General features: G+C 49.6%; 1 protein-coding gene across 1 annotated transcript in view; it reads right to left on the minus strand.

Annotated features, from left to right (window-relative positions):
- Nucleotides 1-5,388: 5,388 nt before the first annotated feature.
- Nucleotides 5,389-17,052, minus strand: part of LOC116376351 (wiskott-Aldrich syndrome protein family member 3-like) — a 33,139-nt gene continuing 21,475 nt past the window's right edge. The window contains exons 3-9 of the mRNA XM_031836329.1: nt 15,722-15,856; nt 12,127-12,280; nt 11,493-11,610; nt 11,238-11,419; nt 10,411-10,653; nt 8,651-8,949; nt 5,389-7,656 (exon numbers count right to left, since the gene is read on the minus strand). Coding sequence (XP_031692189.1) covers nt 7,499-7,656; nt 8,651-8,949; nt 10,411-10,653; nt 11,238-11,419; nt 11,493-11,610; nt 12,127-12,280; nt 15,722-15,856 — 1,289 coding nt within the window. The 3' untranslated portion in view covers nt 5,389-7,498. The remainder of the gene's footprint in view (nt 7,657-8,650; nt 8,950-10,410; nt 10,654-11,237; nt 11,420-11,492; nt 11,611-12,126; nt 12,281-15,721; nt 15,857-17,052) is intronic.

A 17,052-nucleotide genomic window follows, 5' to 3' on the forward strand; every position in this document is an offset into this window, starting at 1 on the left:
TATATCAATAATATTATACTGAACAAAAATGTAAACACAACTTGTAAAGTGTTGGTCCCCTTTTATATATATGTACTGAAATAAAATATCCCAGAAATGTTTAATGCTCACAAAAAGCTTATTTCACACAAGTTTTGTGCACTAATTTGTTTACATTTCTGTTAATAAGCATTTCTCCTTTGCCAAGATAATCCATCCACCTAACAGGTGTGGCATATCAAGAAGCTGATTAAAAAGCATGATCATTACACAGGTGCACCTTGTACTAGGGACATTAAAAGGCCACTCTGAAATGTGCAGTTTTGTCACACAACCCAATGCCACAGGAGATTTGAGGGAGCGTTCAATTGACATACTGACTGCAGGAATGTCCACCAGAGCTAGTGCCAGAGAATTTAACCCGGGTTCTTCACTTGTAGGAGTATTTCTGACTGGAATAAAGCCCTTTTGTGGGGAAAAACGAATTCTGATTGGCTGGGCCTGGCTCCCAAGTAATGAATTTGTAGTGAATTTCGATGAATAAAATAAATAAATAACAGAACAGTCTCAACAGCCAATTATTGCAGGAAATCCAAGGACATGCATTCATGTGAAATCCAAAGATCAGGGCCTAATCAATTCATTTCAATTGACTGATGTACTTCTACGAACTGTCACTCAGTAAAATCTTTTAAATGATTACATGTTACGTTTATATTTTTGTTCAGTGTAGATGTATTTTATCACACCCTCTAAACTTAACCCACGGATCCCTTGGACAAATGACTGGAATCTGTTGGGAATATTCATTTCAAAAATACTGCTCCCCACTTTGAGAACCCCTGCACTAACTGAGATAGTGTGAACAAGGTGTATATTTTTCCAAGGTGTTAACTGTAACTTTGTATTGCTTTGGTTAGTTTACTGAATTGAGAGATCTTGTTCATTTGATATTAAAATAATGTGCTGTGTATGAAGAACAAAACCCCTGTGTTGGTTTGGTTTGTTTATCCTCCCTCTGCATCCATTGGCTCAGTGCCTCCCGCCGCTCCTCTGTTCCCATGGTGACTCTCTTCTTAGCTGGTTCAGTGCTATCCGGAATCCCAGTAACAATCATTCTTAAATAACCCTAGCCCTATTCTGAACCTTTACCTTAACCATTTTAAATTTCAACTTCAATAGGGTAGGGACGTCCCAAAGATCCTGGCTAGCAATACTGTTACCATGGAAACTGCTGTGTCAGTGTCAGCACCGTGTTGTCTCCATGACAACAGTGCAACAGGAAAGAGACGCAGACACAACATTGTGAATATCAATCGTTATTCCTCATATTTGTATTTATTCTCAGGGTCACAGAGTTCAACGTTTACAGAGTTCACACAAAAAATAACCATGACAACCCTAAACACAATCCAATCTATTCTTCATCTTCCATATCTCTGCTAGACATCACTAAGCGATTAGACAGCTGTTATCCATTAAGCCTCCTTTCATCCTTCCCTATCTCCAATCAGACGCTCTCACAACACAAACACACTCACTCAGGCTACGTTCCAATATCCATACTAGAGGACGACTTAGAAGGAAACGATGCTGGCTGTGCATCCTCCTAAGTGTAGCACATGGGGTAGTGTTCTAGTGTGGATGATGGAATACAGCCTCCCTCTCAGGCCACTCACTCACACACACCTGTCGCCTTCAGAAGGAACACAGTAGGAAAACGCTTTCAAAACATCTTCTCCCATTTGTTCCAACAAACCCCTGACCAGCACAGTCCACACGCAGTTCCTTCTGAATGTTACCCTGACCAGCAAAGTCCACACCCGGTTCCTTCTGAATGCTACCCTGACCAGCAAAGTCCAAACGCGGTTCCTTCTGAATGCTACCCTGACCAGCACAGTCCACACGCGGTTCCTTCTGAATGCTACCCTGACCAGCAAAGTCCACACGCGGTTCCTTCTGAATGCTACCCTGACCAGCAAAGTCCACACGCGGTTCCTTCTGAATGCTACCCTGACCAGCACAGTCCACACGCGGTTCCTTCTGAATGCTACCCTGACCAGCACAGTCCACACGCGGTTCCTTCTGAATGCTACCCTGACCAGCACAGTCCACACGTGGTTCCTTCTGAATGCTACCCTGACCAGCACAGTCCACACACGGTTCCTTCTGAATGCTACCCTGACCAGCACAGTCCACACGCGGTTCCTTCTGAATGCTACCCTGACCAGCAAAGTCCACACGCGGTTCCTTCTGAATGCTACCCTGACCAGCAAAGTCCACACGCGGTTCCTTCTGAATGCTACCCTGACCAGCACAGTCCACACGCGGTTCCTTCTGAATGCTACCCTGACCAGCACAGTCCACACGCGGTTCCTTCTGAATGCTACCCTGACCAGCACAGTCCACACACGGTTCATTCTGAATGCTACCCTGACCAGCAAAGTCCACACGCGGTTCCTTCTGAACGCTACCCTGACCAGCACAGTCCACACGCGGTTCCTTCTGAACGCTACCCTGACCAGCACAGTCCACACGTTTCCTTCTGAACGCTACCCTGACCAGCACAGTCCACACGGTTCCTTCTGAACGCTACCCTGACCAGCACAGTCCACACGCGGTTCCTTCTGAACGCTACCCTGACCAGCACAGTCCACACGTTTCCTTCTGAACGCTACCCTGACCAGCACAGTCCACACGGTTCCTTCTGAACGCTACCCTGACCAGCACAGTCCACACGCGGTTCCTTCTGAATGCTACCCTGACCAGCACAGTCCACACGTGGTTCCTTCTGAATGCTACCCTGACCAGCACAGTCCACACACGGTTCCTTCTGAATGCTACCCTGACCAGCACAGTCCACACGCGGTTCCTTCTGAATGCTACCCTGACCAGCAAAGTCCACACGCGGTTCCTTCTGAATGCTACCCTGACCAGCAAAGTCCACACGCGGTTCCTTCTGAATGCTACCCTGACAAGCACAGTCCACACGCGGTTCCTTCTGAATGCTACCCTGACCAGCACAGTCCACACGCGGTTCCTTCTGAATGCTACCCTGACGAGCACAGTCCACACACGGTTCCTTCTGAATGCTACCCTGACCAGCAAAGTCCACACGCGGTTCCTTCTGAATGCTACCCTGACCAGCACAGTCCACACGCGGTTCCTTCTGAACGCTACCCTGACCAGCACAGTCCACACGTTTCCTTCTGAACGCTACCCTGACCAGCACAGTCCACACGGTTCCTTCTGAACGCTACCCTGACCAGCACAGTCCACACGCGGTTCCTTCTGAATGCTACCCTGACCAGCACAGTCCACACGCGGTTCCTTCTGAATGCTACCCTGACCAGCAAAGTCCACACGCGGTTCCTTCTGAATGCTACCCTGACCAGCAAAGTCCACACGCGGTTCCTTCTGAATGCTACCCTGACAGGCACAGTCCACACGCGGTTCCTTCTGAATGCTACCCTGACCAGCACAGTCCACACGCGGTTCCTTCTGAATGCTACCCTGACCAGCACAGTCCACACGTGGTTCCTTCTGAATGCTACCCTGACCAGCACAGTCCACACACGGTTCCTTCTGAATGCTACCCTGACCAGCACAGTCCACACGCGGTTCCTTCTGAATGCTACCCTGACAAGCACAGTCCACACGCGGTTCCTTCTGAATGCTACCCTGACCAGCACAGTCCACACGCGGTTCCTTCTGAATGCTACCCTGACCAGCACAGTCCACACACGGTTCCTTCTGAATGCTACCCTGACCAGCAAAGTCCACACGCGGTTCCTTCTGAATGCTACCCTGACCAGCACAGTCCACACGCGGTTCCTTCTGAACGCTACCCTGACCAGCACAGTCCACACGGTTCCTTCTGAACGCTACCCTGACCAGCACAGTCCACACGGTTCCTTCTGAACGCTACCCTGACCAGCAGTCCACACGGTTCCTTCTGAACGCTACCCTGAGCAGCACAGTCCACACGGTTCCTTCTGAACGCTACCCTGACCAGCACAGTCCACACGCGGTTCCCAAGTACGCTACGCTGACCAGCACAGTCCACACGCGGTTCCTTCTGAATGCTACCCTGACCAGCAAAGTCCACACACGGTTCCTTCTGAATGCTACCCTGACCAGCACAGTCCACACGCGGTTCCTTCTGAATGTTACCCTGACCAGCAAAGTCCACACGCGGTTCCTTCTGAATTCTACCCTGACCAGCACAGTCCACACGCGGTTCCTTCTGAATGTTACCCTGACCAGCAAAGTCCACACGCGGTTCCTTCTGAATGCTACCCTGACCAGCACAGTCCACACGCGGTTCCTTCTGAATGCTACCCTGACCAGCAAAGTCCACACGCGGTTCCTTCTGAATGCTACCCTGACCAGCAAAGTCCACACGCGGTTCCTTCTGAATGCTACCCTGACCAGCAAAGTCCACACGCGGTTCCTTCTGAATGCTACCCTGAACAGCAAAGTCCACACACGGTTCCTTCTGAATGCTACCCTGACAAGCACAGTCCACACGGTTCCTTCTGAACGCTACCCTGACCAGCACAGTCCACACGGTTCCTTCTGAACGCTACCCTGACCAGCAAAGTCCACACGGTTCCTTCTGAACGCTACCCTGAGCAGCACAGTCCACACGGTTCCTTCTGAACGCTACCCTGACCAGCACAGTCCACACGCGGTTCCCAAGTACGCTACGCTGACCAGCACAGTCCACACGCGGTTCCTTCTGAATGCTACCCTGACCAGCACAGTCCACACGCGGTTCCTTCTGAATGCTACCCTGAGCAGCACAGTCCACACGGTTCCTTCTGAACGCTACCCTGACCAGCACAGTCCACACGGTTCCTTCTGAACGCTACCCTGACCAGCACAGTCCACACACGGTTCCTTCTGAATGCTACCCTGACCAGCAAAGTCCACACGCGGTTCCTTCTGAATGCTACCCTGACCAGCACAGTCCACACGCGGTTCCTTCTGAACGCTACCCTGACCAGCACAGTCCACACGGTTCCTTCTGAACGCTACCCTGACCAGCACAGTCCACACGGTTCCTTCTGAACGCTACCCTGACCAGCAGTCCACACGGTTCCTTCTGAACGCTACCCTGAGCAGCACAGTCCACACGGTTCCTTCTGAACGCTACCCTGACCAGCACAGTCCACACGCGGTTCCCAAGTACGCTACGCTGACCAGCACAGTCCACACGCGGTTCCTTCTGAATGCTACCCTGACCAGCAAAGTCCACACACGGTTCCTTCTGAATGCTACCCTGACCAGCACAGTCCACACGCGGTTCCTTCTGAATGTTACCCTGACCAGCAAAGTCCACACGCGGTTCCTTCTGAATTCTACCCTGACCAGCACAGTCCACACGCGGTTCCTTCTGAATGTTACCCTGACCAGCAAAGTCCACACGCGGTTCCTTCTGAATGCTACCCTGACCAGCACAGTCCACACGCGGTTCCTTCTGAATGCTACCCTGACCAGCAAAGTCCACACGCGGTTCCTTCTGAATGCTACCCTGACCAGCAAAGTCCACACGCGGTTCCTTCTGAATGCTACCCTGACCAGCAAAGTCCACACGCGGTTCCTTCTGAATGCTACCCTGAACAGCAAAGTCCACACACGGTTCCTTCTGAATGCTACCCTGACAAGCACAGTCCACACGGTTCCTTCTGAACGCTACCCTGACCAGCACAGTCCACACGGTTCCTTCTGAACGCTACCCTGACCAGCAAAGTCCACACGGTTCCTTCTGAACGCTACCCTGAGCAGCACAGTCCACACGGTTCCTTCTGAACGCTACCCTGACCAGCACAGTCCACACGCGGTTCCCAAGTACGCTACGCTGACCAGCACAGTCCACACGCGGTTCCTTCTGAATGCTACCCTGACCAGCAAAGTCCACACGCGGTTCCTTCTGAATGCTACCCTGACCAGCACAGTCCACACGCGGTTCCTTCTGAATGCTACCCTGAGCAGCACAGTCCACACGGTTCCTTCTGAACGCTACCCTGACCAGCACAGTCCACACGGTTCCTTCTGAACGCTACCCTGACCAGCAGTCCACACGGTTCCTTCTGAACGCTACCCTGAGCAGCACAGTCCACACGGTTCCTTCTGAACGCTATCCTGACCAGCAGTCCACACGGTTCCTTCTGAACGCTACCCTGACCAGCACAGTCCACACGGTTCCTTCTGAATGCTACCCTGACCAGCACAGTCCACACGGTTCCTTCTGAACGCTACCCTGACCAGCACAGTCCACACGGTTCCTTCTGAATACTACCCTGAGCAGCAGTCCACACGGTTCCTTTTGACTTCTCTTCATCTTCCTGTTGCTATAATCTACACATAAAAATTGGTCTCAGTCCTAGATGAAGTGTTTCAGTAAAAACATTAGAAAAAAGACGCAGACTGTCTTCCCAAGGGGGGGGTTCTCTAAGTAGGGGGGGTTCTCTAAGTAAGGCCCTTATTAAGACTGTAACTATACATGAGATGAGTGCCACAAACAGGGCTTTACTAGTGTTATTATGGATAACATATTATACAGAGACACACTGTGGTCTCCTGGGGTGTATTCAAGATGCCCTGAGCATTGCTTGAGAGTTTTAAATGTTAACAGTAATAGTATTGAATTGAACGTTTAGTTGCAATTAGTGTCAGTATAGCAGCTGAACCCGATAGTGTGCATCTTGAGTACACCACTAGAGGTCCAGTTCTGGACCCTTCAGCGGCTGATGCAGGAGTCTGATTTACCAGCAGTGCTACATGTGACCAGGGGTCACCCAGCTTATAAAATGTACAAATACATCCTGTATGTGTGTGTTTTTGTTTACGTTTTGTTGGTATATATACACTGAGTGTACAAAACAAAACATGCACTAAATTCTGCTTACTATGCATGCACTGCAGTTTGAGGAAACTATAGACAACTGTTCTCTTTATAATGACAGTATATACACTGAATGTACAAAACATGCTCTTTCTGTGACATAGACTGACCAGGTGAATCCAGGTGAAAGCTATAATCCCCTGTTAAATCCCCTTCAATCAGTATCGGTATAGGGGAGGAGCCAGGTTAAAGAAGGATTTTGAAGCCTTGAGACAATTGAGACATGGATTGTGTATGTGTGCCAATGAGAGGGTGAATGGGCAACACAAAACATGTAAGTGCCTTTGAACGGGTATAGTAGTAGGTGCCAGATGCACCAGTTTGTGTAAAGAACTGCAACATTGCTGGGTTTTTCACACTCAACAGTTTTATCATGTGTATCAAGAATGGTTCACCACCCAAAGGACATCCAGCACCTTGTAGAGTCCATGCTCCTACGAATTGAGGCTGTTCTGAGGGCAAAAGGAGGAGGGGGGTGCAACTTGATATTAGGAATGTGTTATTCATGTTTAGTACACTCAGTGAACCATTTAGTGGTTTATTTTTTGTGTGGATGTGAACGTCCACATGTATGTGCTTTTCAGCTTTTGAGTGAGTGATGTGTGTGTGTTAGTCGGACCAGTCGTTCTCTTCCAGCTCTGAGTCATCTTCGGAGTCGGAGTACTCGACAGCGATGCGTCTGGAGAGGATGGTGGCCACGTCGTTCCCTACAGGCTCTCTCTTAGCCTGCTGTTCCTGCTGTTCCTGACCCTTTTTCAACTGGATACCTACAGCCAGGGAGAGAGACAGTTAGACACACTTCAACTAGATACCTACAGCCAGGGAGAGAGACAGTTAGGCACACTTCAACTAGATACCTACAGCCAGGGAGAGAGACAGTTAGGCACACTTCAACTAGATACCTACAGCCAGGGAGAGAGACAGTTAGACACACTTCAACTAGATACCTACAGCCAGGGAGAGAGACAGTTAGACACACTTCAACTAGATACCTACAGCCAGGGAGAGAGACAGTTAGGCACACTTCAACTAGATGCCTACAGCCAGGGAGAGAGACAGTTAGGCACACTTCAACTAGATACCTACAGCCAGGGAGAGAGACAGTTAGACACACTTCAACTAGATACCTACAGCCAGGGAGAGAGACAGTTAGACACACTTCAACTAGATACCTACAGCCAGGGAGAGAGACAGTTAGACACACTTCAACTAGATACCTACAGCCAGGGAGAGAGACAGTTAGACACACTTCAACTAGATACCTACAGCCAGGGAGAGAGACAGTTAGACACACTTCAACTAGATACCTACAGCCAGGGAGAGAAACAGTTAGGCACACTTCAACTAGATACCTACAGCCAGGGAGAGAGACAGTTAGACACACTTCAACTAGATACCTACAGCCAGGGAGAGAGACAGTTAGACACACTTCAACTAGATACCTACAGCCAGGGAGAGAGACAGGTTAGGCAGTCAGCCAGCTAGCCAGTCAGTCAAACAGAAAAGGAAGGTTCGGTTTGCATGGCCCAAGGTTGGCACAATTTGCTAATTTTAGATTATTCCATTGGTCCTAAAGAGAAATCTCCCCCACCCCGGGGCACCAGGTAATGCAAAACACACACACACACACACACACACACACACACACACACACACACACACACACACACACACACACACACACACACACACACACACACACACACACACACTAGCTCTGCCACAGAGACAGGTGGGTTAGATACAGATAGGCAGTCTTACCCATGCGTATGGCAGCCAGCAGATCACTACGAGCATCATTAACAGGCTGGGCATTGTGGGGCACGGAGGACATCTTGGGAGTGGTAGAGTAGGAGGAGCCTGGAGGAGGGGGCGGAGGCATTGGGGGAGTTGGAGCCACCAGCGACCCAGCGATTGGCGGTGGGGGCAGGGCATAGACACCAACTGATCCCATTAGACCTGGAAGAGGAAGTGGGCCTCCGGGGGGCGTGGCAAAGGCAGATTGTGCAGATGGCATGAGAGGAGCAGGAGGAGGGGAGCCGTTTCCATATCCCTCCATACTGAGAGAGAGAGGGACAGATGGAGGGTGAAAATGAGGCATTATATTAATCATCATAACCATTTCAGAAATAAAAAGTATGATATGTTAATCGGCCTCTCCACAAAAACATCTCACATATAACCATGATAATCCTACCATACCAACATCTCACATATAACCATGATAATCCTACCATACCAACATCTCACATATAACCATGATAATCCTACCATACCAACATCTCACATATAATCATGATAATCCTACCATACCAACATCTCACATATAACCATGATAATCCTACCATACCAACATCTCACATATAACCATGATAATCCTACCATACCAACATCTCACATAACCATGATAATCCTACCATACCAACATCTCACATATAACCATGATAATCCTACCATACCAACATCTCACCATGATAATCCTACCATACCAACATCTCACCATGATAATCCTACCATACCAACATCTCACTATGATAATCCTACCATACCAACATCTCACCATGATAATCCTACCATACCAACATCTCACCATGATAATCCTACCATACCAACATCTCACCATGATAATCCTACCATACCAACATCTCACATATAACCATGATAATCCTACCATACCAACATCTCACATATAACCATGATAATCCTACCATACCAACATCTCACATATAACCATGATAATCCTACCATACCAACATCCTCTGACAAGTTCAAGAAGAACAGGGTGGAATTATTACCAGAGTTAGAGAGACAGTTAGCCCACCCTTCTTCACCTACCTCATCCCCATACTGTTTTTATTTATTTACTTTTCTGCTCTTTTGCACACCAATATCTCTACCTGTACATGACCATCTGATCATTCATCACTCCAGTGTTAATCTGCAAAATTGTAATTATTTGCCTACCTCCTCATGCCTTTTGCACACATTGTATATAGACTCCCCCTTTGTTTTCTACTGTGTTATTGACTTGTTAATTGTTTACTCCATGTGTAACTCTTTGTTGTCTGCTCACACTGCTATGCTTTATCTTGGCCAGGTCGCAGTTGCAAATGAGAACTTGTTCTCAACTAGCCTACCTGGTTAAATAAAGGTTAAATAAAAATAAAATAAAATAAAATAGACAGGTCACAGACGAGTCATGTCAAGACCAAAGCAGAGGACCGTGTTTGGGTTTTGAGTGTACCAGTGCAGTACTTGGCTTGTATGGGATGACAGTACAGTACAGTGCCAACTGCTAAACTCCAGAGAGGTTAAAGCCTGTTGTTCATCATCAGATCTAATCCAAACCAATAGCACATTAAACACAACAAACCCTGGAGCTGGGGCAGAGCCCCAACAAAAGAGTGTACATGGGTTTGTTTAGTGTCCCTGTGCACATGTCAATGAATGTTAATGTTTATTTGAGTGCATATATGCATCAATCTGTCTGCCAGTGTGTTTATTCATGTGCACTCTCTGACCTGTAGTCCACAGGTCGTAGAGACATGGATCCATTCATGTTCTCAATGGGAGGGAGACGGGGTGGAGCATTGTGGGGGCGACCCAGGTTGTATCCCCTGTAGGCATGGTCCAGAGTGGCGTTTCCCTGAGCAGCCAGCTGAGCAGCCAGGAGACTGGGAGGCGGGCCGGAGTACGTGTGGGCGTGACCAGAATGATTGGTTGAGTGAGGGTAGTGGCGTTGGTGGTGGTCAGGCCCAAGACCCCTAAGAGAGAGAAAGGGAGGGAGATGGAGACAACATTTTACAGAATGGCCAGCAGGGGAAGTAAGATACTAAATTATAGTACTGGGGGAACCCCTTATTTCCACTGGGGGAAACCCCTTATTTCCACTGGGGGAAACACATTATTTCCACTGGGGGAAACCCCTTATTTCCACTGGGGGAAACCCCTTATTTCCACTGGGGGAAACACATTATTTCCACTAGGGGAAACACATTATTTCCACTGGGGGAAACACATTATTTCCACTGGGGGAAACACCTTATTTCCACTGGGGGAAACACATTATTTCCACTGGGGGAAACACATTATTTCCACTGGGGGAAACACATTATTTCCACTGGGGGAAACACATTATTTCCACTGGGGGAAACACATTATTTCCACTGGGGGAAACACATTATTTCCACTGGGGGAAACACATGATTTCCAATATAAATCTATTATACAGAAAAGTAATTATTCCCTACTTTAAAAAAACATTTGATATTTTATCTTATGAAATAATATTTTTTTCATGTCAACTTTTCATTGACCTCATCATGTAACTGTGTGTATTTGGACTGGCCTCATCTCAGGGGATAGTGATCCCTCGCAGGTGGCCCCCCGGTGGAGAGAGTGTGTGTGGTGGTGGTCAGGCCTCAGCTCCTTATCCAGGGCCAACATATTCCACTCCTGGCGACGGTTCCGAGCCTTACGCACCTTCTTCACCTCCCTCTGCAACGTCCCGTCCACACAACGCTTCTGCTCCTGGGAGGAGACACATATTAGTGGAGACAGAGGAGGAAGAGAAAGAGAAGAAGGGAGAGATTGTTTTGCTTACTTTGTTCTTCCTCTTCTCCTTCCTCTTGTCTTCCGTGTCCCGCAGCATCTTCTCTCTCCACAGGTCGAAGAAGTAGGAGGGGTCAGTGTAGAACTTCAGCCCCTCCTTGTGGTCATCCCTACAGGGTCAATGGGCAAACGCGGGTCAGTCCACAACATTCTATTATGAGACTACAAAACACGATCAGGTGAGGAATTTGACTCTGGGTTAAGACTGCCCTGGGTAGGAAACATTAGACAGATCATAGAAAGGGAGGGGGAGAGAACACGCCCTTCGGTCTCAACGTAGACTTTGATCTGAAGCCATTCTTGTGATTATTGTGACTTTGCCATTGTAATTGTGTGTAAACTTGTATAGTCAAATGAATCTATGATCGTATGCTATCCATTTGTTTGTATGCTGTTCTTTGTATGACATTTTAATATTTGATTATTAACCAATGATATTAGGCCACTCCTGGCCATGATTACAGACACCTGTGTCTTTTGACACTATATAAACGAGTCATCCCGCAGTGTTTGTGATTATACCCTGATGAAGACAGCTTGGTTGTCGAAACGTTGGTATTACATTTTTGCATCTGAGCTCCAAGAGTGTGCGGCTTTCTTTTATTTTCAAGGGGGAGAGAACACACCTATATTTGGAGAGGATGTTGAGAGGTGGAGGTTTGTTACTCAGGTTGTACATCTCCTTGACAGGGATGGGAACGCTCCTCGTGGATACCACCTGCTGGTCCTGGGCGGTACTGCTCTTAAACGCCTTCTTCATGTTGATGTCCTGCAGAGAGACTGAGGACAGAGAAAGAGGACAAACAAAGAGCGAGAGAGAGAGACGACGCATAAATAGAAGGAGAGAGAGGGTTAGGGAGAGGGGGATAGACAGCGTGTGACAGAGGGTTAGGGAGAGGGGGATAGACAGGGTGTGAGAGAGAGGGTTAGGGTGAGGGGGATAGACAGGGTGTGAGAGAGAGGGGGATAGACAGGGTGTGAGAGAGAGGGGGATAGACAGGGTGTGAGAGAGAGGGGGATAGACAGGGTGTGAGAGAGAGGGGGATAGACAGGGTGTGAGAGAGAGGGGGATAGACAGGGTGTGAGAGAGAGGGGGATAGACAGGGTGTGAGAGAGAGGGGGATAGACAGGGTGTGAGAGAGAGGGGGATAGACAGGGTGTGAGAGAGAGGGGGATAGACAGGGTGTGAGAGAGAGGGTTAGGGAGAGGGGGATAGACAGGGTATGAGAGAGAGGGTTAGGGAGAGGGGGATAGACAGCGTGTGAGAGAGAGGGTTAGGGAGAGGGGAATAGACAGGGTGTGAGAGAGAGGGGGATAGACAGGGTGTGAGAGAGAGGGGGATAGACAGGGTGTGAGAGAGAGGGTTAGGGAGAGGGGGATAGACAGGGTGTGAGAGAGGGTTAGGGAGAGGGGAATAGACAGGGTGTGAGAGAGAGGGTTAGGGAGAGGGGGATAGACAGGGTGTGAGAGAGAGGGGGATAGACAGCGTGTGAGAGAGAGGGTTAGGGAGAGGGGGATAGACAGGGTGTGAGAGAGAGGGGGATAGACAGGGTGTGAGAGAGAGGGGGATAGACAGGGTGTGAGAGAGAGGGGGATAGACAGGGTGTGAGAGAGAGGGGGATAGACAGGGTGAGAGAGAGAGGGGGATAGACAGGGTGTGAGAGAGAGGGGGATAGACAGGGTGTGAGAGAGAGGGTTAGGGAGAGGGGGATAGACAGCGTGTAAGAGAGAGGGGGATAGACAGGGTGTGAGAGAGAGGGGGATAGACAGGGTGTGAGAGAGAGGGGGATAGACAGGGTGTGAGAGAGAGGGGGATAGACAGGGTGTGAGAGAGAGGGGGATAGACAGGGTGAGAGAGAGAGGGGGATAGACAGGGTGTGAGAGAGAGGGGGATAGACAGGGTGTGAGAGAGAGGGTTAGGGAGAGGGGGATAGACAGGGTGTGAGAGAGAGGGTTAGGGAGAGGGGGATAGACAGCGTGTGAGAGAGGGTTAGGGAGAGGGGGATAGACAGGGTGTGAGAGAGAGGGTTAGGGGGAGGGGGATAGACAGGGTGTGAGAGAGGGTTAGGGAGAGGGGATAGACAGGGTGTGAGAGAGAGGGTTAGGGAGAGGGGGATAGACAGGGTGTGAGAGAGGGTTAGGGAGAGGGGAATAGACAGGGTGTGAGAGAGAGGGTTAGGGAGAGGGGGATAGACAGGGTGTGAGAGAGAGGGTTAGGGAGAGGGGGATAGACAGGGTGTGAGAGAGAGGGTTAGGGAGAGGGGGATAGACAGGGTGTGAGAGAGAGGGTTAGGGAGAGGGGGATAGACAGGGTGTGAGAGAGAGGGTTAGGGAGAGGGGGATAGACAGCGTGTGAGAGAGAGGGTTAGGGAGAGGGGGATAGACAGGGTGTGAGAGAGAGGGTTAGGGAGAGGGGGATAGACAGGGTGTGAGAGAGAGGGTTAGGGAGAGGGGATAGACAGGGTGAGAGAGAGAGGGTTAGGGAGAGGGGGATAGACAGGGTGTGAGAGAGAGGGTTAGGGAGAGGGGGATAGACAGGGTGTGAGAGAGAGGGTTAGGGAGAGGGGGATAGACAGGGTGTGAGAGAGAGGGTTAGGGAGAGGGGGATAGACAGGGTGTGAGAGAGAGGGTTAGGGAGAGGGGGATAGACAGGGTGTGAGAGAGAGGGTTAGGGAGAGGGGGATAGACAGGGTGTGAGAGAGGGTTAGGGAGAGGGGAATAGACAGGGTGTGAGAGAGAGGGGGATAGACAGGGTGTGAGAGAGAGGGTTAGGGAGAGGGGGATAGACAGGTGTGAGAGAGAGGGTTAGGGAGAGGGGGATAGACAGGGTGTGAGAGAGAGGGTTAGGGAGAGGGGATAGACAGGGTGTGAGAGAGAGGGTTAGGGAGAGGGGGATAGACAGGGTGTGAGAGAGAGGGTTAGGGAGAGGGGGATAGACAGGGTGTGAGAGAGAGGGTTAGGGAGAGGGGGATAGACAGGGTGTGAGAGAGAGGGTTAGGGAGAGGGGGATAGACAGCGTGTGAGAGAGAGGGTTAGGGAGAGGGGGATAGACAGGGTGTGAGAGAGAGGGTTAGGGAGAGGGGGATAGACAGGGTGTGAGAGAGAGGGTTAGGGAGAGGGGGATAGACAGGGTGTGAGAGAGAGGGTTAGGGAGAGGGGGATAGACAGGGTGTGAGAGAGAGGGTTAGGGAGAGGGGATAGACAGGGTGTGAGAGAGAGGGTAGGGAGAGGGGGGATAGACAGGGTGTGAGAGAGAGGGTTAGGGAGAGGGGGATTAGACAGCGTGTGAGAGAGAGGGTTAGGGAGAGGGGGATAGACAGGGTGTGAGAGAGAGGGTTAGGGAGAGGGGGATAGACAGGGTGTGAGAGAGAGGGTTAGGGAGAGGGGGATAGACAGGGTGTGAGAGAGAGGGTTAGGGAGAGGGGGGGATAGACAGGGTGTGAGAGAGAGGGTTAGGGAGAGGGGGATAGACAGCGTGTGAGAGAGAGGGTTTAGGGAGAGGGGGATAGACAGGGTGTTGAGAGAGAGGGTTAGGGAGAGGGGGATAGACAGGGTGTGAGAGAGAGGGTTAGGGGAGAGGGGATAGACAGGGTGTGAGAGAGAGGGTTAGGGAGAGGGGGATAGACAGGGTGTGAGAGAGAGGGGTTAGGGAGAGGGGGATAGACAGGGTGTGAGAGAGAGGGTTAGGGAGAGGGGGATAGACAGGGTGTGAGAGAGAGGGTTAGGGAGAGGGGGATAGACAGGGTGTGAGAGAGAGGGTTAGGGAGAGGGGGATAGACAGGGTGTGAGAGAGAGGGTTAGGGAGAGGGGGATAGACAGGGTGTGAGAGAGAGGGTTAGGGAGAGGGGGATAGACAGGGTGTGAGAGAGAGGGTTAGGGAGAGGGGGATAGACAGGGTGTGAGAGAGAGGGTTAGGGAGAGGGGGATAGACAGGGTGTGAGAGAGAGGGTTAGGAGAGGGGATAGACAGGGTGTGAGAGAGAGGGTTAGGGAGAGGGGGGATAGACAGGGTGTGAGAGAGAGGGTTAGGGAGAGGGGGATAGACAGGGTGTGAGAGAGAGGGGGATAGACAGGGTGTGAGAGAGAGGGTTAGGGAGAGGGGATAGACAGGGTGTGACAGAAGTATTTATATGTCCTCAGTTTCATCACTTTTACACCATCGCTATGTCAACGAGTAACGATGTCACTTCCTATTTCTTGTGACCTCTAACCCCTGTCTCACCTTCCTCCACGGTGGAGTCCAGCTGAGTGACCTTGACGGCCAGGCGGTCGATGCGGTCCTGCAGGGAGTTGGCTCTCAGGTAGAACATGTTGGCCTCATTGAACAGCTCTCCGAAGATGTCCTCCGCATGTTTACCTGCAGTACAAGGGTAGACAGATGGATCATGTGGTTAGCATGACATCCTGGTGCACTAAATTATGCATACTATGTCTATTATGTCTACCCTGTACTGCACATTGAGATAACTATAGACAACTGCTCTCTTTATAATGACAGTATATAAACTGCGTGACAGACAAGGTGAATCCAGGTGAACGCTTATGATCCCAATGTAGAAAATATAAAAATAAAGAAAAACCCTGGAATGAGTAGATGTGTCCAAATGTTTGACTGGTACAGTGTACCACAAAATAACTTAAGAAGGCACACCTGTTGCATTCCAGGTGACTACCTCATGAAGCTGGTTGAGATAATGCTAAGAGTGTGCAAAGCTGTCATCAAGGCAAAGGGTGGCTATTTGAAGAATTTGTTTTTTGGTTACTAATTTTTGGTTACTACATGATTCCATGTGTGTTATTTCAGTTTGTTATATCTGGAGTACTTCTCCTGTCCTATTCGGTGTCCTGTGTGAATCTAAGTGTGCGTTCTCTAATTCTCTCCTTCTCTCTTTCTTTCTCTCTCTCGGAGGACCTGAGCCCTAGGACCATGCCCCAGGACTACCTGACATGATGACTCCTTGCTGTCCTCAGTCCACCTGGCCGTGCTGCTGCTCCAGTTTCAACTGTTCTGCCTTATTATTATTCGACCATGCTGGTCATTTATGAACATTTGAACATCTTGGCCATGTTCTGTTATAATCTCCACCCGGCAGAGCCAGAAGAGGACTGGCCACCCCACATAGCCTGGTTCCTCTCTAGGTTTCGGCCTTTCTAGGGAGTTTTTCCTAGCCACCGTGCTTCTACATCTGCATTGCTTGCTGTTTGGGGTTTTAGGCTGGGTTTCTGTACAGCACTTTGAGATATCAGCTGATGTACGAAGGGCTATATAAATACATTTGATTTGATTTTGATTTGATTTATTTCATAGCTCTGTGTCTTCACTACTATTCTACAATGTAGAAAATAGTACAACTATAAAATAAACCCTGAATGAGTAGGTGTCCTAAAACTGTTGACCGGTAGTGTGTACGTGTATGTATGTATATGTGTATGTATGTATGTGTGCGTGTATGTATGTATGTATGCGTGTGTGTGTGTGTGTATGTATGTGTGTATGTGTGTGTGTATGTTTGTATGTATGTGTGTATGTGTGTGTGTATGTTTGTATGTATG

Source organism: Oncorhynchus kisutch, linkage group LG11 (assembly GCF_002021735.2).
Source record: "Oncorhynchus kisutch isolate 150728-3 linkage group LG11, Okis_V2, whole genome shotgun sequence".
NCBI lineage: Eukaryota > Metazoa > Chordata > Actinopteri > Salmoniformes > Salmonidae > Oncorhynchus > Oncorhynchus kisutch.